Here is a 24038-nt window from a genome sequence, read left to right on the forward strand (position 1 = left end):
AATGGCTCTGAGCACTATGGGACTTAACATCTGAGGTCATCAGTCCCCTACACTTAGAACTACTTAAATCTAACTAACCTGAGGACAACACACACATCCATGCCTGAGGCAGGATTCGAACCTGCGACCGTAGCAGGAAATCAGCATTCGTGGTAAAATGGAGCTGTCAGGCGTCGTTACTTAGCTCAGCGAAAGTGCAAACTGTATGCTCTCTTTAGGGGAATGACCACGTGAGGTCCGTCACAGCCTTAACGGGCCTTCATACACTCAATATTCTGTCTGTGAGAAACGTTCACAGATTTATAGTTTTAAATAATGACAGTATTTAGAATAAGTGTAGTCGTTGGGGTAAGGGTAGTTGTCGGAATGGAGAGAAAACATTTTGAAAAATGAACCAACCGACGTGAAATAGTAAGCACATCCTTGTTTATACGTTTCCATGCACATAATTTTGAAAAAAAAAGTATTTACGGAGCATTATAATATCTCGAAGAATGTAAACTTTTCGTGCATTTTTTGTTTTTCACTTTCTTTAAGGGATACAAAGATAGTAGATTTAGTTATGCTTGAGAAGGTTAGTTGTTTGATTGGGGGGAGAGGCCAAATAGTGACGTTGTCGGTCCCATCGGGTTAGGGAAGGATGTGGAAGGAAATGGGCCATTCCGTTTCAAAGGAACCATCCGGCCATTTGCCTGAAGCGATTCAGGGAAATCACGGAAAACCTAAATCAGGATGGCCGGATGCGAATTTGAACCGTCGTCCTCACCCACTTCGCTTGGTTCTTGGAAAGGTTACATGCGGTTGTCCACGGATAAGGCAGGATTTGATATATATATATATATATATATATATATATATATATATATATATATATATATATATATATATATATAACACAGCTATTTGAAGATATTGTTCCTATGACTTCTTTTGACCGCAAATGGAATTTTGTCTTGTTTTCAGTTGAAAAGGCATGGTTGGATCAGACAGTGCTAAGTTTACCGGGGCACTACAACAGTGTCAATCAGCTGAACATTGTAAATTCATTGAGTTTTGCTAGAATCATACGTGCTCCGTTGACTAAGCCCTGCTCAGCGTTCAGAATTCTAACCAAAATGACAGAAGTGTTTTTCTTTTCTATAAGTTTATGTGGTGGTAATCCTGACGGATCTAATGAGTATAAGATTTCCACAGGATATTTGTTGTCCAGAAGGTATATTCGTTTAGAAAAGCCAACTTGTACTACGAACAGAGGCAAAGGCCTACCGCAATGCACCCGGTAATTACCCATCACAATGCTGTAAGAAAATTATCGAGACATTAAGTACTTTAAAACGAATAAAACGGTGTTTGCAATAAGATAATGGGAAGAGGGAGCCTCTTATTCGTGACTGCTTTCGTAACATATGGGTATGAAGCCGGGCAGCCATACTGCCCTTTTGCCTATGATAGTTAAAAAGTCTCTTTTACCTTAAAATGTTCCACAAATAGCAAGTTTAAGCGCAAAATCGGTATGCAATGTCAGAATCCGGTTAGGAAATTTTTCTAAGGATACCTCGTTCATCCATGCACGCTTGGTACATTTTGAGAAAAAGGAATGTTGAATTTGGAAATAAACGGTACGATATATTGCACGAAAGTGCGAGGACAAGAACGACATTTTATAGTTGCGTAATGCTTACATGCCCGAGATGAATCAGTTACAAGGTTCGTAGCGAACACGACGGCGCCCAATGGTGTAGTGCTCGAATGTATTGCGAGCGCAATCGCTACGGCATAGAAAACTGAACTCAGTCGGAAGCAGTGATGGTAGAAAAAGTGTATTGGAAGGCGTTCGATCGTGCTGAGAGAACCTGAAGTAGAACCAGATGACTCTCGGAATTTTTAGAGATGGACAAAGAATCTTTCAACGAACTGGTGAGCTTCGTTACACCTTATGCACACAGAATATATACTGTTCATATACTCATTGGATTTCGCTTCCCACATTGCTGCAAGTTATCTATAAACCTGGAAGGGGAAAGATACATTATTTTAGAGGTTCAAATGGCTCTGAGCACTATGGGACAACTTCTGAGATTATCAGTCCCCTAGAACTTACAACTACTTAAACCTAACTAACCTAAGGACGTCACACACATCCATGCCCGAGGCAGGATTCGAACCTGCGACCGTAGCGGCCGCGCGGTTCCAGATTAAAGCGCCTAGAACCGCTCGGCCACTCCGGCCTGCCATTATTTTAGAGGATAGGTAGATAGTACTGTTGTATATTCCTACAATAAATAATTCACGTTTCAGAAACGACCAAATGAGCAGTTGGAGTTTCACTTCCCTGCACTTCAACACTTCTGCAGATTACTTCTACAGCTAAATACTGAATCAGTATTAAATGTGTAAACAAACTCCTCTCCCGAATGCACTTCAGCTGATGGTTCCTTTCATATGTCTTTCCTGATGCTTTCATATTCAACCGGCGTCGCTGTGTCACTTGTCTGCATGTCAGCAAATCGAGATGTCTCGGCAGGAACTGTCGTGTACTGCACACTCTCATCCTTACAGGACACAAAATATTGCAGAGTGTATTGACCGACCGTCAATATTTTTAAAGCTCTGCAATAGGTCAATGCATTTCGCAAACCGTCAATACGGCTCTCAGACGGTCAATATTATTGAGCAGTACTCAATACTGCACAATAAGTACTGAGCACGTATTAAGGACCCCGTTAACAAGAGTGTATGTCCTCACGGCGCAGTACTCAAAGTAGAGAGTAGTTCATTTTAAACAGATGACAACCAGCATTACAGTTGGGTTGGGAACAACAAAATATAGATTAGGCATATTAGCATCAATCCAATACGTCAGTGCAAGAAGCCTAGCTACAGTTAGAACTTATGGATCTACAGTCTGTCAGGCAGTTGCGTGGTAAGTTTTATAATTAAATAAGTATCGTAGATTTGCATAAAAATTTTCCATGACATAAATTTTCAAAACTTTACAAGATTTCAGCTACGATTATGTCCATCTTTGGACCTACACACGTGTGTGAGCAATTTTTCTTCCACAATGAACACAATGAAATCTACTCATAGAATCTGACACACTTCCATGTAATAGCTTATCTTCGACTTAGCAGTTCTCAGGAAGAGGTACCAGACACTGATGCTTTAGTAAGGAGGAAAATAAGTAATATTCGTTGACATACAGTGCGTGAATAAAACAGAAACGAAATTCAATTTGATGTCAATTTAAACTTCGCATAAAAGCGACGTTCGTCGTAAGGCTTCATCAACCGCGGAAGGCATTAATTATCCACCGTGAGACAATACATCTCTACAGAATTTATATTAGCGACCGTAGAATAGATTCGTTAAGGGTAGTGTCTCATGTGTGTTTCGTTTTCTTAGTTTCACTGCTCTTCTCTCACCAATACAGTCCGATCGCGCATGTCGAGACGGTACTAGGACGGTACTGTTGCCTGTTCCAAGCGACAGTCGCGATACGCACGTGCACGAGCTTTGCTCTTCATTTTCATAAAGACCAAAGCTCGTGCACGTGCGTATCGGGATATTGAATGCGGGAAATTGTGCATCTCACTTGCTTGTGTAGTATTTGCCGCTTACAACCACCATCAGCCGTGGCAATTCACAACAGATGAAGCAAAAATTTAGTTAATAACTCGGTACGACCTCGTTAAATGCTCGCATTGGCTACGACATGCACAGTATAGCGCTCACAACACTACTGCACGCTCATTGGCTGTCGGAAAATGCGCGACGTAGGTCCGTAGAACAAGCCTAAACTCGACCGCCATCTTCGCGAATCCCAAGTGTAGTCGCTTTGAGCCAGCCGGTTGCTCATTTCTGTGGCGTGAGGCAACTCTTATGAGCAGATAGCCACGAACACGCCAGCTTTTAAATATACCACACACAATAAATCATAGTATGGACTAAGCATATTTTGGTTGTTGTTGTTGTTGTTGTGGTGGTCTTCAGTCCTGAGACTAGTTTCATGCAGCCCTCCATGCTACTCTATCCTGTGCAGGCTTCTTCATCTCCCAGTACCTACTGCAACCTACATCCTTCTGAATCTGCTTAGAGTATTCATCTCTTGGTCTCCCACTATGTTAGAAACTTGTATCTTTCAATCCCAATCAAAGACACAATACTGATTACCTGTACCAATACGTTTCTGTCTTACGAACACACTTATCTTGCTAACAAACTAAATCTCATTCATCTTAATATCAAATTCACCATGGAGACCGAGGCAGAGCGAAGACTTCCATTCCCGGACGTCATGGTCACGAAAAGAGCGGATGGCGCCCTGAGCCACACAGTAATCGCACGAAAACGCACCCTGGCCTGTACTTAAACGCAGACAGCTGCCGCCGCCCAGCGCAGAGGACTGTGTTGCTAAAAACGCTATAAAACAGGACGTGCACTATCTCAAGTGCACAGAGTCTCCATCGGGGACTGGAACACTTTGGAATGGGGTTCCAGAAAAACGGTTGCTCGGAATAGCACACTGGGCGCGCTGTGTGCCCCACAACTACAGTACAACCTGTGGAAACGGACGCAACCACGGAGAACGAGGCAACTGTAGCCTCTATATCATTCACCAGCGCGCTTTCCAGAAAAACTGGCGCGAACCGAACAGGCATCGAGTAAGAACTGTCTACTTTAAACCCAATAAAATGCAGGCATCATTGACAGAGCGTCGAAGGTGACGTCGGTTTACAAGATGCCGGAATGTACTACATTCTATGCCACAGTAGAAAGACACATATTGAACAAATAGAGCTCACCATCGAAGATCGCTGCCGAGGACGCCAGGGGCACATTCGACTGACGTATCCCAACAAGTCGGCAGTCGAAAAGTTCTCTTTGTCCCAAACCCGCGCTATGGAATAGGAACACTCCAGGATTTAAGCACATACGTCGAAATATTGGAACGGCGTCGTTACAGAGGCCGTCGAAATGCACACCGCAGAAAATGAAACACCGAGCAGGACTGTGACAATGGTCACAGCAATTATTGCGAACCAGCACTGAGACTAATTAAGAAGCGTCAGGAAGGGAAGCTCGTGAGTATTTATGATAGGATAACTTATTGGAAAAGGACAGGAATTTTCTAAACGCATTTAGCATTTATTGATTGCGAGAAAGCCTGTGATAAGGTACTAAGACACTTTTGTGGAAAATTTTTACAAATAAATGGTTCCCTAAAGACATTACTAACACTATAACGAGTTCATGTGTGACTACGAAAATAGTTATAGGTTCAGGTTCGAAAATGTCACATACATTTTAATAAACCAAGATGTTCGACAAGGTTGTAAAGTATAACCCACTTCATTTGATTAATACAATGAAATACCAAAGAAACTGATATAGGCATGCGTTTTCAGATGAGGAGATATGTAAACAGGCAGAATATATCGCTGCGGTCGGCAACGCCTGTATAAGACGACAAGTATCCGGCGCAGTTGTTAGATCGGTTACTGCTGCTAAAATCGCAGGTTATCAAGATTTAAGTGAGTGTGAACGTGCTGTTATACTCGGTGCACGAGTGATGGATCACAGATTCTCCGAGGTAGAGATGAAGTGGGGATTTTCCCGTACGACCATTTCACGAATTTACCGTGAATATCAGGAATCCGGTAAAACATCAAATCTCTGACATCGCTGCGGCCGGAAAAAGATTCTGCAAGAACGGGGTCAATGACGACTGAAGAGAATCGTTCGACGTAACAGAAGTGCAACCTTTCTGCAAACTGCTGCAGATTTCAGTGCTGGGCCATCAACAAGTGTCAGCGTGCGAACCATTCAACGAAACATCATCGATATGGGCTTTCGGAGCCGAAGGCCCACTCGTGTACCCTTGACGCTGCACGACACAAAGATTTACGCCTCGCCTGGGCCCGTCAACACCGACACTGGATTGTTGATGACTGGAAACATTTTCTTTGTCGGACGTTTGAAATTACATCGAGCAGATGGACGTGTACGGGTATGGAGACAACCTCATGAATCCATGGACCCTGCATATAAGCAGTGGATTGTTCAAGCTGGTGGAGGGTCTATAAAGGAGTGGGGCGTGTGCAGTTCGAGTGATATGGCACCTCTGACACGTCTAGATACGACTCTGACAGGTAACATGTACGTAAGCATCCTGTCTGATCACCTGTATCCTTTTCGACCTTTGTACATTCCGACGGACTTGGGCCATCCCAGCAGGACAACGCGACACCCCACACGTTCAGAATTGCTACAGAGTGGCTCCAGAAACACTCTTCTGAGTGTAAACACATCCGCCGACCACCAAACTCCCCAGGCATGAACATTATCTGGGATGCCTTTCAAGGTGCTGTTCAGAACAGATCTCCACCCGCTCGTACTCTTACGGGTTTATGGACAGCCTTGCCGGCTTCATGGTCTCAGTTCCCTCCAGCACTACTTCAGACATTAATGGAGTCCATGCCAGGTCGTGTTCTGTCACTTCTGCGTGCTCGCGGAGGCCCTACTTGATATTAGGCGGGTATATCAGTTTCCTTGGCTCTTTAGTTTATATTAACGAAGTTATGAAGTGGGAAGCTGAAATACCGTTAGGAATTAAAATAGGGTCTAACATAGCATTGCTGTGTCCGAGGGTTCTAGGCGCTTCAGTCTCGAACGGCGCTGCTGCTACGGTCGCAGGTTCGAAACCCACCTCGGTGTGTCAGACCCACCATACTTGCTCCGGACACTGCGAGAGGGCTGTACAAGCAATGATCACACGCACGGCACAGCGGACACACCAGGAACCGCGGTGTTGGCCGTCGAATGGCGCCAGCTGCGCAGCATTTGTGCACCGCCGCCGTCAGTGTCAGCCAGTTTGCCGTGGCATACGGAGCTCCATCGCAGTCTTTAACACTGGTAGCATGCCGCGACAGCGTGGACGTGAACCGTATGTGCAGTTGACGGACTTTGAGCGAGGGCGTATAGTGGGCATGCGGGAGGCCGGGTGGACGTACCGCCGAATTGCTCAACACGTGGGGCGTGAGGTCTCCACAGTACATCGATGTTGTCGCCAGTGGTCGGCGGAAGGTGCACGTGCCCGTCGACCTGGCACCGGACCGCAGCGACGCACGGATGCACGCCAAGACCGTAGGATCCTACGCAGTGCCGTAGGGGACCGCACCGCCACTTCCCAGCAAATTAGGGACACTGTTGCTCCTGGGGTATCGGCGAGGACCATTCGCAACCGTCTCCATGAAGCTGGGCTACGGTCCCGCACACCGTTAGGCCGTCTTCCGCTCACGCCCCAACATCGTGCAGCCCGCCTCCAGTGGCGTCGCGACAGGCGTGAATGGAGGGACGAATGGAGACGTGTCGTCTTCAGCGATGAGAGTCGCTTCTGCCTTGGTGCCAATGATGGTCGTATGCGTGTTTGGCGCCGTGCAGGTGAGCGCCACAATCAGGACTGCATACGACCGAGGCACACAGGGCCAACACCCGGCATCATGGTGTGGGGAGCGATCTCCTACACTGGCCGTACACCACTGGTGATCGTCGAGGGGACACTAAATAGTGCACGGTACATCCAAACCGTCATCGAACCCATCGTTCTACCAATCCTAGACCGGCAAGGGAACTTGCTGTTCCAACAGGACAATGCACGTCCGCATGTATCCCGTGCCACCCAACGTGCTCTAGAAGGTGTAAGTCAACTACCCTGGCCAGCAAGATCTCCGGATCTGTCCCCCATTGAGCATGTTTGGGACTGGATGAAGCGTCGTCTCACGCGGTCTGCACGTCCAGCACGAACGCTGGTCCAACTGAGGCGCCAGGTGGAAATGGCATGGCAAGCCGTTCCACAGGACTACATCCAGCATCTCTACGATCGTCTCCATGGGAGAATAGCAGCCTGCATTGCTGCGAAAGGTGGATATACACTGTACTAGTGCCGACATTGTGCATGCTCTGTTGCCTGTGTCTATGTGCCTGTGGTTCTGTCAGTGTGATCATGTGATGTATCTGACCCCAGGAATGTGTCAATAAAGTTTCCCCTTCCTGGGACAATGAATTCACGGTGTTCTTATTTCAATTTCCAGGAGTGTATATATTGATGAATACATAATTATACAGAAAACAGAACAAAATTTACAAAGAGCAATATATTACAATTTAACTACATCGCAAATAAGAAAAGGCTAATGACTTTCAGTGGGAAGAATCCAATTAGATCGAGTATAGTAATTAATCAGAAAATTTTCGAAATGAGTATCCCACTTCAATTACGTAGAATCTTGATATGGCCGTGGAGGCACATGCCAAAATGAATAGGCTCCGCAGTAGATGGAAACCATGAGCTTTATTAACAATGACGTTACTAAAAATCAGAGTTCTTTGGTGATGAAGAAGGATAGCTGAAAACTTTTAAATAACATTCACCTCTTGTTCACAAGCAGGCACTTCTGATCGGATGTATCAAATTCCTAAGCGTTTAGCTAGAATAATAATTAGTTCATAAAAATGGCAGAAGTCCAAAATCTCACGTAGTAGAAAGTTTCAGAATCTAACTGCGCTAGTTCGCCACGATTCCGTGTTAGGGATGCCCGATCGTGGAGGAGAGTTCGACAAGGCGGTAAAGGGAAGTCTGGCAGCTCCCAATTACTACTCTCCCCAAGATTCAGATCGAAATTTCACCATCGAAGACAATTCAGACTTCAAAGTGTATGGTGGTGGGATACAGAGAAGAACTTCATTAACACACTTTTCTGGTGAACTTATCAGGGCAGAGATTTCAGCGTTAGATACCTCCAACCAGTAGAATGAAGTCACACTGCTATTGTGCGAAGGAACAATGCACCTTATACTTGTGCCACGGGAGAGGAACAGTCCTACTGAGATTTTGTACGTAATATACGGAATCTCACGGGACATCTATCTTGTGGTGCAGTTCCGTCATTCGTTTATATAGTGTTTCCAGGATAGTGTCCAGACGGAGTTCCGCGTACAAGTCGATGATGAAAAGGTACCGACTGGCCCCCAGAGGACCCCCAGATCTTTTGTTATGTGTGGGGCGCGCACGGGTCTCCGAGCTATTGCAGTCTTTCTGCTTCTTTGGGCTGTTATATCTTCCTCTTCCTTCTACCTCCCTGTCGTTATTCCTTTCCCTTTGCCCCTTCCTTTCCCTCTCTTGGTATTCTTATCTATGTAGGCCCGGCTAGCTTCCTGACTTCGTTTCGTCTTGTAGTTTTGGTTTGTTTGCTTTTCCTCCTCCTTTCCTGCTTTCCTTTTTTGGTCTCCTTTAGGGATTTGACCTTTATCTCCACATCTGAAATTGTAGTGTGAGCGAGATGAGGAGGGAGGGGAAGGGGAAAAAGGGAGAGGTAGAGGAGGTAGAGGAGGTAGAGGAGGAGGAGGAGGAGGGGGAGAGGAACACACGCCAAAGACACTAGGGAGGGAGCTTGTAACCTCCCCCTTACTAATCGGCCTATCCTGCTTGCGATTAAAATATGACCGTGGATCGCGTGTATACCTAATGGAAGTTTTCTAATTGGATAAGGCTATCTTTCCCTAAGAAGTAATTAATACCCATAAGTAGGGGGAAAGTGTACAACCGATCTTTCTGACAGAGAAGTCTACTAATAATAAAAATATAATTAAATCGAACAAGGCTACAGTTTGGAAAAGCGAAAGTTATTTTGTGTATTCACTCACGAACAATACTGGGCAGAAAAGGGGTACCACTGATAATGAATCCAAAAGTTAGATTAATGAACGAAAAGGAAATAATTACGGTCGCCAGCCCACTAGGGCAATTTACATCCAAAATCCTGTACAAGATGATGGGAAAGATAAACATGTATTATTAAACACTGACGTGCAAATGATGGTTGTCACGTTTTTTGACACTAATTTCAAGTGAGTATGTAATGATAAAGAAAACTGAGAAGTAACTTTTACGTTAAGTTTGTCATTAAATTTTGAAAAAGGCAATCGAGTAATGATTTGAAAATATCCACTTAAACTGTATGTTAGTATTGAACTTCGTTACATGAACAATGACTTTCAGAGACCTCAACATAACGTCATCAAAGAAGTTTAGAGAAAGGCAAGCACTTTTTACTTGCAGTTACTTAATTTTCAAATTGGATTTCATATTATTGTCTGAACAACTGAGCCCTTTTTTACTGACTTGGACAGAATTAAATACTAGAATACGTACCAAACCAAACAGCCATGTGCTCCAAGCTACATGTAAAATAAATAAAACTTCCGCACCCTTAATTTGTGCATTTTCTTTAGATTTGGATTTTTTCCAGTGATAGATTCTCAAACTTCGGTTAGCATATAAGGGAAAAAGGGAACAAGGACCCTGCTTGGTAACAATGTCTGGGGGCAATAAGGACACAATCGCCCTGAATTTAATTGATTATTATTTAAATAAAGTTCATTAATCAAATTATATTCAGTAGTGCTGCTGGGTTAGCGGTTAATTCTTTCTACCAATGAACAGTCTTACTTCAGTGCTGTGCGTGCGACGAAACTCGGAGCCGACGACGAATCTGTGTTATTGGAACTGCTGCTGTTGCTGAAGACGGTGGCATCTTGTGGGGCCACGGCTAATTAAAGAAACGGGCAATCGTAATTAATACAGCCTCCTGCTACTAGTCATCTGGCCGGCACGCGTACATGATGCCGCCGAAATGGTACTCTCTACTAAGAGAGCGTCAACACCACACTTCCGCACACTACAAGCGCTGGAACCCGTCTCTCGCTCTCTCCGTGCGCTCTGCGCAACAACCCCCTACCCAAAGATTTTACAACACACAAGCACTGCTGTTATCGTTGCTAGTCGATCCAAATAACAATTCCTTTGGCTTTTTCCCAGAGCTTATAAGTTTCACGGTAAAACACAGATAAATACAATGAAACGTCAACAAAAAAATGGTTCAAATGGCTCTGAGCACTATGGGACTTAACATCTGTGGTCATCAGTCCTCTAGAACTTAGAACTACTTAAACCTAACTAACCTAAGGACATCACACACATCCATGCCCGAGGCAGGATTCGAACCCGCGAGCGTAGCGGTCACGCGGTTCCAAACTGAAGCACCTAGAACCGCACGGCCACACCGGCCAGCGAAACGTGAACAGACTTCTACCTAAATGTACACATGCAGTGAAGCAATATCCTTACGTATTTAAAAAAAAGCATTTAAATAACAAATATTTACATACAATTAACAAAAATTATGTGTCGGTAGGAGGTGCCATGCATCCTGCATTTTCGTTTTTACAAGCTCCCTGGTGTTTTTGGCGTTTGTTCCTCTCCTCCTCCTCTCCCTTTCCCCCCTTCCCCTCCCTCCCCACCAAAGCCATTTCGCGTCCTTGCCAGATCACGAACTTGGTAGCCAGTCCGTGTGGTGGGGCTGTTATGTACCCATCTGTTGAGTCCCCTGACACCTCAGTGACCACACTGCTGGTATCCAAGCTGTGAACGCCTCGTGAAAGCCCAGTTATGGCATTGGAACTACCAGCAAAGACCGTTAAGGCAGGTGGCCGTGGCCGTTGCTGTGGCTGGGTGGTGCCCATGAGGCGATCCCGTGATCGAAGTGGGTGGTAACAGGGCATACGTATGACACATGAAACATGCTAAAGTCTCTGGCCGGTCTTCTGCTGCCGCGTCGCTTCCTAAGAACAGTTCTGTCTCAGTTCCTGTTTCTGCCTTCCCAGCCTTCCCCCCACCCCCACCCCCCTCCCTTGACTCCACCCTGGGAGGAGGGCCAAGCCCAGAAAACCCTTTCCACGGTTCTTGGTCTGTACCAGAACTGACAGGGAGACTTTTGCCACCTCCAAATCTCTTTTTTTTTTTCTTTTCTTGGAACACACTGAAGACGGGTTCGGTGAAGTTGAGTCGTTAAGCAGGATGAGATAGGGCTTCCTCCTCACAAAGACAACTACTGCTAGCCAGTCGGCCTCCCTCCATGCCTGCGACCACTCAGGAAATATCCCCGTGAATATCACTCCTCACTAATCTCTCAGTATGACACAGGGTGTAATTTTCCAAAGGGACCTTCTCCTACAGTCTGATGATTAACTTAGGGCTAATCAGGCACGATGTGGCGTTCATTTCGTCTGGCATGTCCAGAGAGGTCCTAAGGACAATCATGTAGACACCGGGGCTTTCGTCCTGGCCTTTGTGGGGATAACCTGCGCAAGAGGGTCAAGCTAATGGTACATAGATGGGCCGTCAAACTACTCATTCCACCTCCCATGCGTTGCTTCCATTGCCTCAATTTCGGCCTCAGGTCCTCGCAATGCGATGACACTCCCATCTTTGGCGTCTGTGGCTACCTTCTTCATGTGAGGAGCCCTTGAACCCCACCGCCTAACTGTGTAAACCGCTCTGATCTACATTCCCCCCCCCCCCCCACACACACACCGGAGTATCCACTATATACAGAGGAGAAGATAATTCAGGAAATAAAGATAATTGACTATCAGCCACTTTGAGGCCTGGAATAGGTTTGTCAGACTTCAGCCTGTGAATCTCTCATATATCTTTGCCTCAGTTACGTCTTCCCATCCTGTCCCCTTGCCCTTCCTCCCAGAGGCGGTTCCTATCTCTTCCCTTCAAGGAACCATTCCTTTCCCTCTTACTTCTCCTGGGCACGGGAAGGTTTACGAGTTGATAGTTGATGGTTTTTGAGTCATCACAGTTATAGATAGTCTTCTTAAGCCAGTTATGTTGGCCACTGATGCATCATGTATATGGATCGTGATAACCCCTTCAGCATCAACTAAGCACTGAAGATGGCACTGAAGAGCACGTTAACTGGTAGCTACACAATAGATAAAATCATAAGAACGTCTGTATGTGTTTACAAGAGAGGAAATGGTCTTCTTTAGCGCCTACTAGAGAAGAGGCACCTTCTCTGAATACCCTCCCTGGCGTTCTCAGGGTAGGAAGCCTGCAACATCAGGTTGCTGGACGAGGTATTCACATTCCGAAGGCCTCAAAGGCGCCCACTCTCTGTCCGATCCAGACATCGTTGCCCTTACTGATAACGCCCCCTCCCCGTCTGAGGGAGAAGAAGAAGCATCACAAGTCCAAGGACGAACCTTCCCCAGCATCTCAGGTGGTTTTGCCACCTCCTCCTCGACAGGTCCAGTTTTTATGGATGTCACCCCATCCTTGTCGGTGGCGACCACTGACCTGTTGACATTACTGCCCTTGGCTTCTTTATATCTAACCTGTACAATACCCACACAATAATCCAGTGGAACACCAACAGATGATACAGTCACCTGCCGGAAATACAATAGCTTGTTTTCTATTATTCTGGGTTCTGCCTTCCTCTTCAAAAAACGCAGGTCCCTGATGACCACTCTCCCAGGTTTCGTGAATATCGGACGTTCTTCTGGATGCAGGTGATCAGACAGGATGCTTACGCACGTGTCACCTGTCAGATTCTTATCCAGACATATCAAGGGGCCCGCATCTCGTGGTCGTGCGGTAGCGTTCTCGCTTCCCACGCCCGGGTTCCCGGGTTCGATTCCCGGCGGGGTCAGGGATTTTCTCTGCCTCGTGATGGCTGGGTGTTGTGTGCTGTCCTTAGTTAGGTTTAAGTAGTTCTAAGTTCTAGGGGACTGATGACCATAGCTGTTAAGTCCCATAGTGCTCAGAGCCATTTGAACCATATCAAGGGTCCCATATCACTCCACCTGTACGCGCCCCACACCATTACAGAGCCTCCACCAGCTTTAACAGTTCCCTGCTGACATGCAGGGTCCATCGATTCATCAGGCTTTCTCCATACCCGTACACTTTCATCTGCACCATACAATTTGAAACGTCCGACAAGGAAAATAGTCATTAACAGTCCAATGTCAGTGTTGACGGGCCCAGGTGAGGCGTAAAGCTTTGTGTCTTGCAGCATCAAGGGTGCACGAGTGGGCCTTCGCCTCCGAAATCCCATCTCGATAATGTTTCGTTGAATGGTTCGCATGCTGACACTTGTTGATGACCCAGCATTGATACCTGCAGAAATTTGCGAAAGGGTTGCGCTACTGTCACGCTGAATGAATCTCTTCAATGGTCGTTGGCCCGTTCTTGCAGAATCTTTTTCCGGCTGCAGCGATGCTGTGTTCCATCGCTCGTGCACAGTCTGTAACACCACGTTCAAACTCACTTAAATCTTAATAACTTGCTATTGTAGCAACAGTATCCGATCTAACAACTGCGCCAGACACTTGTCGTCTTACAAAGGCTTTGCGACCGCAGCGCCTTATTCTGTCTGTTTACATATCTCTGTATATGAATACCCATACGTGTAACAGTTTCTTTGCCGCTTCAGTGTTGTGTTTCAATCTGCACCACCTACGTGCAGATTCTTCCTTCTGGCTTTAACATATTTACTGAATGTATTTTAGTATTTAAGGATACCTTTGTAATTTTATGTGAAGCTATTACATTTCATTTTATTTTTTAAATGTCCTGCAAATGGCAATAAAAAGAGGACGCTAGTTACTACTGACGCCACCTTCCGAGATTATCTGGAAGTTTTATGGTAGGGGCCTTCCAACCATCTCGGAGTTTTGACGATCTAACCCGTCTATTGCTATCCCTCTGGAGGACATCCAGTAACCCTGTCAATCAACGCCAAGAGTAGGGTCCACATGTTATGTAGGTATCGAATTCTACGTCTCTAAGTCTGAATATTCATATCTTCAGTATCATTTTCGTCCAATTGTTTTGATTGTGATTATTGCGTTTTGTGGACTTGCTCAATTCGTGAAGTTCTTTCTCTTGAATAAATCATCCCGTTTTTCTGAAACTGTAATCAGTTGCTGGTCTGTACATGTACATCACATCTACCGATTTCCATCGTATTGTGGTACATCGTTTTGTCTGCCTTATAATGTACACTATATGATCAAAAGTAGCCAGACACCTGACTGAAAATGACTTACAAGTTCGTGGCGCCCTCCATCGGTAATGCTGGATTTCGATATGGTGTTGGCCCACCCTTAGCCTTGATGACAGCTTCCACTCTCCCATGCATAAGTTCAATCAGGTGCTGGAAGGTTTCTTGGGGAATGGCAACCCATTCTTCACGGAGTACTGCACTGAGGAGAGGTTTCTATGTCGGTCGGTGAGGCCTGGAACAAAGTCGGCGTTACAAAACATCCCAAATGTGTTCTGTAGGATTCAGGTCAGGACTCTGTGCAGTCCAGTCCACTACAGGGATGATATTGTCGCGTAACCACTCCGCCACACACCGTGCATAATGTATAGGAGGTCGGTAGCGTTGGAAGATGCAATCGCCATTACCGAATTGCTCTGCAACAGTGGGAAGCAAGAAGGTGGTTAAAACATCACTGTAGGCCTGTGCTGTGATAGTGCCACGCAAAACAAGGGATGCATGCCCCCTCCATGAAAAAGACGACCACCCCATAACACCACCGCCCCCGACTTTTACAGTTGGCACTACACATGCTGGCATATGACGTTCACCGGGCATTCGCCATACCCACACCCTGACAGATTGTGTCCTGTAATTCGTCACTCCACACAACGTTTCTCCACTGTTCAATTTTGGCTCACAGAATATCTGAGATTTCCTTGAACATTCATGCAGATTCCCCTTCCTGGCTCACAACCTTGTCACTTGTCTTGCCACATGTACTGGATTTAGTTGTAATCAACAAAAGTAATTTTACACTTGAATAATCACATTTTAGACTTGTCTACTTTAGACACTTCTAGCTTTTAAGATATATTAACATTGTTTCTACTTTAGTAATCTATTGTCCCAAATAAAATCTTGTATAGAGGAATTTATCATGTACAACCTTCAGCTACCTGAATATGTTTGTATTTTTATTTGTGTTGGGGATAACTTTGGTATCAGTTATGATTGCTATATGTTAATAGTCATGTTGTTTTATTATTCACGTGAAATTTGATACCTTATTTATAATATCATATAGAGAAATCTAGTTATGTTCAATCCACAGGCACATACACAGCCTCCACACTCAGGAATTGCATGTGTGAGAATCAGGTTTCAGGAGACACCATGTATTTTAAAAATTCACTGTTTATACTCATTTTATTTTATACTAAGTATAATTATATTCTTTTTATTAATTATATTAGCTTTGGTAACCACTCGCCTTTAACAATTGATGATTTGTAATGTTATCTCATCTTTAAATTTAATTTTTAAATTTTGAATAGAGGAATCTTGTTATGTTTAAACATAGGTACCTTAATGCTTCTTGCATCTAAGATTGTTTATGCAAGGATTTACCAATATCATTATATTTTAATATTCATTATGTTCTTATGTTTCATGTGAAATTTTAACATCATTTATAATCACATATAGAGAAATCTATTTCAGATTAATTTTGGGGCACATGTATAGCCTTGCACTCTGAAATTGCATCAGTGAGAACTTGTTTGTTGGTAGATACCGTATAGTTTAGAATTCTTTTTCTTTGTTTTTTGTGTATATATTTTTATTTCTATTTTGTTTCACTTTATCCTTACATAATTATATTGGTTTTATTAATTATTTTGCATTAAAACATCACTTAGTGTATCAAAGAGTGTACCAACATACAGAGCAACAGCCAGGGTAGAAATAATAGAAAAAGGTCCGCCTCCACGCGGCACGGACGGTAACGGAATGGGCGCTTGTCAAGCTAACCTAACTTGCGAACAGCCATTACGACTAAGAGACCTACACGCTGCCTGGCTTGTTACTTGTCTTAAGTAGCACGCGGCCCACCTTAGTAACCCAGGTGGTGGGCTACTCTATAGTGTCTAAATGAAAAAAAAAGTTCAATCGTACAATGTTTACGATCCTTACACGAAACGAGGCGTCGTTTGGCATTTATCAGCGTGATGTGTGGCTTATGAGCAGCCGCTCGACCGTGAAAACCAAGTTTTCTCACCTCCCGCCTAACTGTCATAGTACTTACAGTGGATCCTGATGCAGTTTGGGATTCCTGTGTGATGGTCTGGATAGATGTCTGCCTATTACACATTACGACTGTGTTCAACTGTCTGCAGTCTCAGTCAGTCAAAAGGCGAGGTCGGGCTGTGTACGCTTTTGTCCTGTACGTGTCCCTTCACGTTTCCACTTCACTGTCACATCGGAAACAGTGGACCTAGGGATGTTTAGGAGCGTAGAAATCTGGCGTACAGATGTACGACACAAGTGACAGCCATCAGCTGACCATGTTCGAAGTCTGTGAGTTCCGCAGAGCGCCCTATTCTGCTCTCTCACGATGTCTAATTACTACTGAGGTCGCTGGCTGATGTGGAGTACTTGGCAGTAGGTGGCAGCACAATGCACCGAATATGAAAAACGTATGTTTTTTTGGCGTCCGGATACTTTTCATCACATAGTGTATACTGAACACACTTTGCTTCACTGTCCATTAAAATTGCTACACCAAGAAGAAACGCAAATGATAAACGGGTATTCATTGGACAAATATATTATACTAGAAATGACATGTGATTACATTTTCACGCAATTTGGTTGCATACATCCTGAGAAACCAGTACCCAAAACAAGCACCTCTGGCCGTAATAACGGCCTCGATACGCCTGGGCGTTGAGTCAAAACAGAGCTTGGATGGCGTGTAGAGGTACAGCTGCCCATGCAGCTTCAGCACGATACCGCAGTTCATGAGTAGTAGTGACTGGCGTATTGTGACGAGCCAGTTGCTCGGCCACCATTGACCAGACGTTTTCAATTGGTGAGAGATCTGGAGAATGTGCTGGCCAGGGCAGTAGTCGAATATTTTCTGTATCCAGGAAGGCCCGTAGAGGACCTGCAACATGCGGTCGTGCATTATCCTGATGAAATGTAGGGTTTCGCGGGGATTGAATGAAGGGTATAGCCACATCTGAAATGTAACGTCCACTGTTCAAAGTGCCGTCAATGCGAGTAAGAGGTGACCGAGACGTGTAACCAATGGCACCCCATACCATCACGCCGGGTGATACGCCAGTATGGCGACGACGAATACGCGCTTCCAGTGTGCGTTCACCGCGATGTCGCCAAACATACATGCGACCATCATGAGGCTGTAAACAGAACCTGGATTCATCCGAAAAAAATGACGTTTTGCCATTTGTGCGCCGAGGTTCGTCGTTGAGTACGCCATCGCAGGTGTTACTGTCTGTGATCCAGCGTGAAGGGTAACCGCAGCCACAGTCTCCGAGCTGATAGTCCATGGTGCTGCAAACGTCGTCGAACAGTTCGTGCAGATGGTTGTTGTCTTGCAAACGTCCCCATCTGTTGACTCAGGGATAGAGATGTGGCTGCGCGATCCGTTACAGCCATGCGGATAAGATGCCTGTCCTCTCGACTGCTAGCGATACGAGGCCACTGGGATGCAACACGGCGTTCCGTATTACCGTCCTGAACCCACCGATTCCATATTCTGCTAACAGTGATTGGATGTCGGTCAACGAGAGCAGCAATGTTGCGATATGATAAACCGCAATCGCGATAGGCTACAATCCGACCATTATCAAAGTCGGGAACGTGACGGTACACATTTCTCCTCCTTACACAAGGCACCACAACAACGTTTCAGCAGGCAACGCCAGTCAACTGCTGTTTGTGTACGAGAACTCGGTTGGAAACTTTCCTCATGTCAGCATGTTGTAGGTGTCGCCACCGGCGCCAACCTTGTGTGAATGCTCTGAAAAGCTAATCACTTACATATCACAACGTCTTCTTCCAGTCGGTTAAATTTCGCGTCTGTAGCACGTCATCTTCGTTGTGTAGCAATTTTAATGGCCAGTAGTGTATTTAGATATTGTATGGGTACTGTCAGCAAAGCCTTAACCGCAGTTCGCAGCCTCCTTCCCAGTGCTGTGTCGGTAAGGAAACCCCCTTCCTCTGCGACAGGCGGCGTCCGCGGCTGGTGCCGGCCCGTCTGCTGGCGGGCACGCGCCTGCTGCTGGTGGTCTGCTCGCTGAGCCTGCTGTCGCTGCTGCTGCTGGGCCGCTGCAGCCTCGAGCTGCAGCCGGAGGCGGCGCTGCCGGACCCCTCCACAGGTAAGCCGAGCTGCGCTGCATCGGCCGTCACTGTGTAAGACGTCGTGGTCTCCTGCCTGACCTTCGTTGCTTACATATCCCGCCCTTACAATCATACTCCGCAGATCAAGACGCTTCATTCGAACCCAAACTCCATAACATAAAGCCAATGTCGTATGAAATCATTGCAAACGATATGCAAATAACAAGTGCGCACCGCAGTTCAGATACTCGAGGCTAGCATACACACACGACGGTCACAAGAGCTTTTAGTTCGGGAGAGGCGGACCGTATGCCGAGAGGCCGGTCCCTTCAGAGGACTGTTCAGCCTATCTACGTCGGACGGCGACCGCCCGTGGAGCGGACAGCGTTTGCCCGAGTGAAAGGGCAGAACGACCGCGGTGTGCGGCTTAAAAGCAAATTCCGCTACATTGTGTGAGAGCGCTCAGCCTATGCATTCTTCACAAACATAGCACGCAGTTTCAGAGGTTTTCACAGGGAGACAGCAAACGCCAAACGCCGATACCACAGATTTCTGGATTGGTCACCTTCAACGAAACGTCATTCTCCCGTTTTAGAAGAGCAATGCTGATTGGCAGACGACATTCCTGACGGCTTGAGCTGAAGGAGTAACGGAAGAGACCGAAAGATATACCCCTTAACGTCTGGCGTGTAGAGGGGCCATTCCATTGTCACTCTTGGAGCGACTACACGTAACGAGAGCATATGCTATCCTACGTGTACTCAAACAGTGAGGAACAAGTCTCTCCTCAGTACTTCACTGGTAGAGCATCTATGTGGAGAGTGAATCGGAATGCGACTCTATATTGAGTCCTTGCGATTAAGCGTTGTTCACTGTGTTGGCTGCCACACTCATTGTGAGGTGTGAACGGACAGAGTTATAGTTAAACGCCTGCGAGCGAATTTTTGAGTAGCAACGCGGTGGACTGGTTATCTGACTGGTGTACCACGTCAATAGTTAGACTAGGGGCGAATAGGACTCCTCGACTTCATCAAGGCGTAGGGAGAGTTTGATTGGCGAAGGTCAATCCAGATAGAACGAGAGTTATCTCATTTGTCAGCAGCGAGCGGCGCAGACAGCAGTCATCGCAGCTTACGCTATTGTGCGCTACAGCTATTGCGAGCCCGATATTTCCTCCACAACAGTACACTTCACTGCATTTCACACGCGACAGCCTCGACCGTACCTAGCAACATTCTAACAGATAATTATTCAAGTTGAGTAGGCACGGCTCTCATCCATTCTGCCAAGTGAAAAACAATCTTAAACTTTGTACAGAAATTTCATTAGCGAATCCTATCTTTGAGAGGTAACTTCACATTCCGAAAATAACCAGGATATAACTTGTTCAATTCATAACTAAAAGTGTCATTGTGATTTCTCAGAATTTTTGCAAAATAAATAATAATTTTCGTTAAGTTTCATGTTTTTGTTAGACTAACTAGCACTACTCCAATACCCAAGTATCCCAGTAGTCACGTAAGAAATTTTGTGAATTTTTGTGTCATTTCCTTACAGCGGACGACTCCAGAAGATATTTATTGCTGAAAGTTTTTCAGGCATTTCTCTTTAGCACGTTAGGAGCATCTGTCTGACTTCTGTAGTAGTGTGGGGGTGGAAATTGCATCTTGCAGGAGCCACAGGGTAAAGGGTACATCTCAATTCGATCCGTTGCGTAGGATGACAGAACAGCACCCACACACTCACGAGTGATCACCTCAGTACTGGGTGGTTGCTGCTCTATTGAATCGTAAGTTTTCTGAATGGTTTCAAGCGCCTCGCCACTCGCCTCCTATGACTCTCTCTTCATCCCAGAGTAGCAACCTATGTACTCAGTTACTTCCTGAACGTATTCCAGTCTCTATATTCCTCTGCAGTTTTTACCCTCTACAGCTCCCTATAGTACCATGGAACCAATTCCCTGATGCCTAAACAGATGTCTTATAATACTGAGTTTTCCATACATTCCTTTCCTCGCCGATTCTCCTGAGAATTTCCACATTCCTTCCCTTATCAGTCCACACAATTTTCAACATTCGTCTGTAGCAACTCATCTCAAATGTCTCTGTTGGTCCGTCATGGCCAGGGGCCATCGGCTCGTATCTAATCGTCAATGTGAGTAGTTCACCAACAGCCGATTACTTTATTATTTTGTTTTATCTGAAAGCAATCAGTTTCAGCATTTCATTAGTAGCGTATGGGGCCTGAAGATGGCATAATGAAATGCCGAAACTGGTTGCTTTCAGAATAAAATCAAACAATACCTTAAAGTATACGGCTGTTGCTGAATTATTGACATTGACGACTCAAATATTTCTATTCTCTTCTGTTCCGATTTTCCCACAGTCCATGTTTTACTACCATACAATGCTGTGCTTCAAACGTACATTCAGAAATTTCTTCCTCAAATTAAGGCCTATGCTTGATACCAGTAGACTCCCCTTGCCCAGGAATGGCCATTTTGCCAGTCTGCTTTTTATGTCGTCCTTGCCCCGTCCCTCGTGGGTTATTTTGCTGCCTAGCTAGCAGCATTTCATAACCTCGTGGTCCCCAATTCTGAAGCTACGTTCCTCGTTGCCGTCATTTCTGCTACTTCTAGTCACTTTCACCTTCCTTCGATTTACACTCAACCCTTATACTGTACTCATTTGATTATTCATTCTATTCAACAATTCTTATAATTCTTCTTCACTTTCGCTGAGGAAAGCAACGCCATCACTGTATCTTATCACTGCTATCCTTTCATCCTGAATTTTAATCCAACTTACTTTCTTTTATTTCCGTCGGTGGTTCTTCGATATATAGATTGATCAGTAGGAGCGAAAGGCTACGGATGTTGTCTCACCCCCTTCTTAATCCGAGCACTTCGTTTTGGTTCTTCCAGTCTTATTGTTCCCTCATGATTATTGTACACAATGCGTATTACCCGTCTTTTCCTAAAACTTACCTTTATTCTTCTCAAAATTTCGAACTTATTGCATCATTTGACATTGTCCAACGTTTTTTCCAGGGCAACAAATCCTAAGAATTCGCCTTGAGTTTTATGAGTCTTGTTTCCATAATCAACCGCAACGTCAGAACTGCCTCTCTTATGTCTTTACCTTTTCAAAAGCCAAACTCGTCGTGTGACACATCCCTTACTTTTCAATTTCGGTCTCCCGTATGTTAGTCTTGTCAGCAACTTGGACGCATGAGCTGTTAAGCTGTGTGACAATTATAAAAGTAGCGGCATTCCATCTTCTTTGTGTGTGTGTGTGTGTGTGTGTGTGTGTGTGTGTTTGGTGGTAAGTTCCTATGGGTCCAAACTGCTGAGGTCATCGGTCCCTATGCTTACACACTACTTAATCTAACTTAAGCTATCTTACGCTAAGGACAACGCACACACCCATGCCCTAGGATCAGACCTCCCACGAGGCGAGCCTCGCGAAGCGTCACAAGGCGCCCCAGACCGCGCGGCTTCTGTTTTCCTTACTCAGTGTGGCCTATTGGCGAGCACGTGATACAGTTGAATTTGTCGGGATCTTGTTAATATTGGTCGCAGAATGGTTTTTACAAGTGGGAGCGTTTATAGCTCAATAAACTGCACCACCAGCAAGAAGAAGACACGAAATGTGTCATTTTTCATATTTTTTAAGGAGCCTGAGAGGCTTATAACATCACATTACCCAAACGTATCGTGAGGATTCGCTTGTAATCTACATGCGTGTGTCAATGATTGATGTTTATTTTTAGGAGTAGAAAATGGCTAGTGAATAGCACAAGACATCACGAAGAAAGACTGTTTACCTACATGCTCGCTACGCTGCAAAGCGAACCAGTTTATGAAGAGGAAACTGCCACAAAGACGCGAGAAACCGTTAAAAGCAGTAAAACCGTCCTTCGTTACACAAGCAGATGGGGTGTCAATCTCTTTTGCATGTAGCCCTACATGTCTTTCCTTTTCACCTGCAAATCTGTGTGTGTATATTATTTTGATATCAACATGGTAGGTTACGTTTGTCCCACGTCACGTGCATTTCTTCACGACTACATTGTAGCTAGTCGCTGGATTTATGACTTCAAGCCCTATTTGCGCTTCTTTTAGAATCTTCCATTTCTTTTGATATCACACAAACTCTCGGAGGCTAAAGAATAAAATAAATATTTTTTAAATCACATAGAAAAGGGATTAAAAACATTATCCTTATGACGCACGTAGCGTCTGCTTTTTCACCGCTTGGAGCGCTAGTGTCACTCCAGCTGCCAAGCGGTAACAGCTTTCGCAGCAGAGAATGTCACAACTGTATTTACTAGACTGTGCAACTATTGACTGTACTCCAATGAGGCGTTGTCCTGTCCGACACTTCCACAGGCAAGAGAGATTGATGTATACTCTATCGATGGCACTTGTGAGGTCCTCTCCTACTGACAGACTTGCTCACCTACTATCTGTTCTCACTGGATGACCTCTGCTGTGCGGATCTATATCTATGTAGGTACGACACACATCCCATCCAATCCAAAGCCCACAACTTACCTCCGACTCCTCAAACTCCTCTCTCGTCGGACATGGGGGTTGCACCCCTCTACCATCCTCCACACCTACAAATACTTAATCCGTCCTATCCACTGTTATGACAGTCCCGCCTGGATATCTGCCCCCCCCCCCCCCCCAAATTCTTTAAGTCCCTCCAGATCCTTGAGCATCATGCACTCCGCATCGCCTTTGTATATGCCTCCCATCCTCCACGTGGGTCCTCTACGACCTCATTCCTTTCCCCCATCTTCTCCTATTCTTCGAACATAACCGCATACTCTACACCTCCCGCCGCCTTGATCCCCCTCACCCCCTGGTTGCTCCTCTCCTCTTCCATCCCCACCCCCTGCCACGTCTTCACTGTTGTGTCATCCCTACCCTCCATCTCTACACCCTTCATCTCCTTTCCCAAGGTGGCTTCCATCAAGTGCCCCTCCCTG

The 24038-nt window shown here is 45.4% G+C and overlaps 1 protein-coding gene across 1 annotated transcript in view; it reads left to right on the top strand.

Moving 5' to 3' along the window:
• The window catches only part of LOC126241377 (chondroitin sulfate N-acetylgalactosaminyltransferase 1-like), a 380337-nt gene that overhangs the window by 65089 nt on the left and 291210 nt on the right, over positions 1-24038 (top strand). The window contains exon 2 of the mRNA XM_049948001.1: positions 19038-19081. Within this exon, the coding sequence (XP_049803958.1) occupies positions 19038-19081 (44 nt within the window). The remainder of the gene's footprint in view (positions 1-19037; positions 19082-24038) is intronic.

Source organism: Schistocerca nitens, chromosome 1 (assembly GCF_023898315.1).
Source record: "Schistocerca nitens isolate TAMUIC-IGC-003100 chromosome 1, iqSchNite1.1, whole genome shotgun sequence".
Classification (NCBI taxonomy): domain Eukaryota; kingdom Metazoa; phylum Arthropoda; class Insecta; order Orthoptera; family Acrididae; genus Schistocerca; species Schistocerca nitens.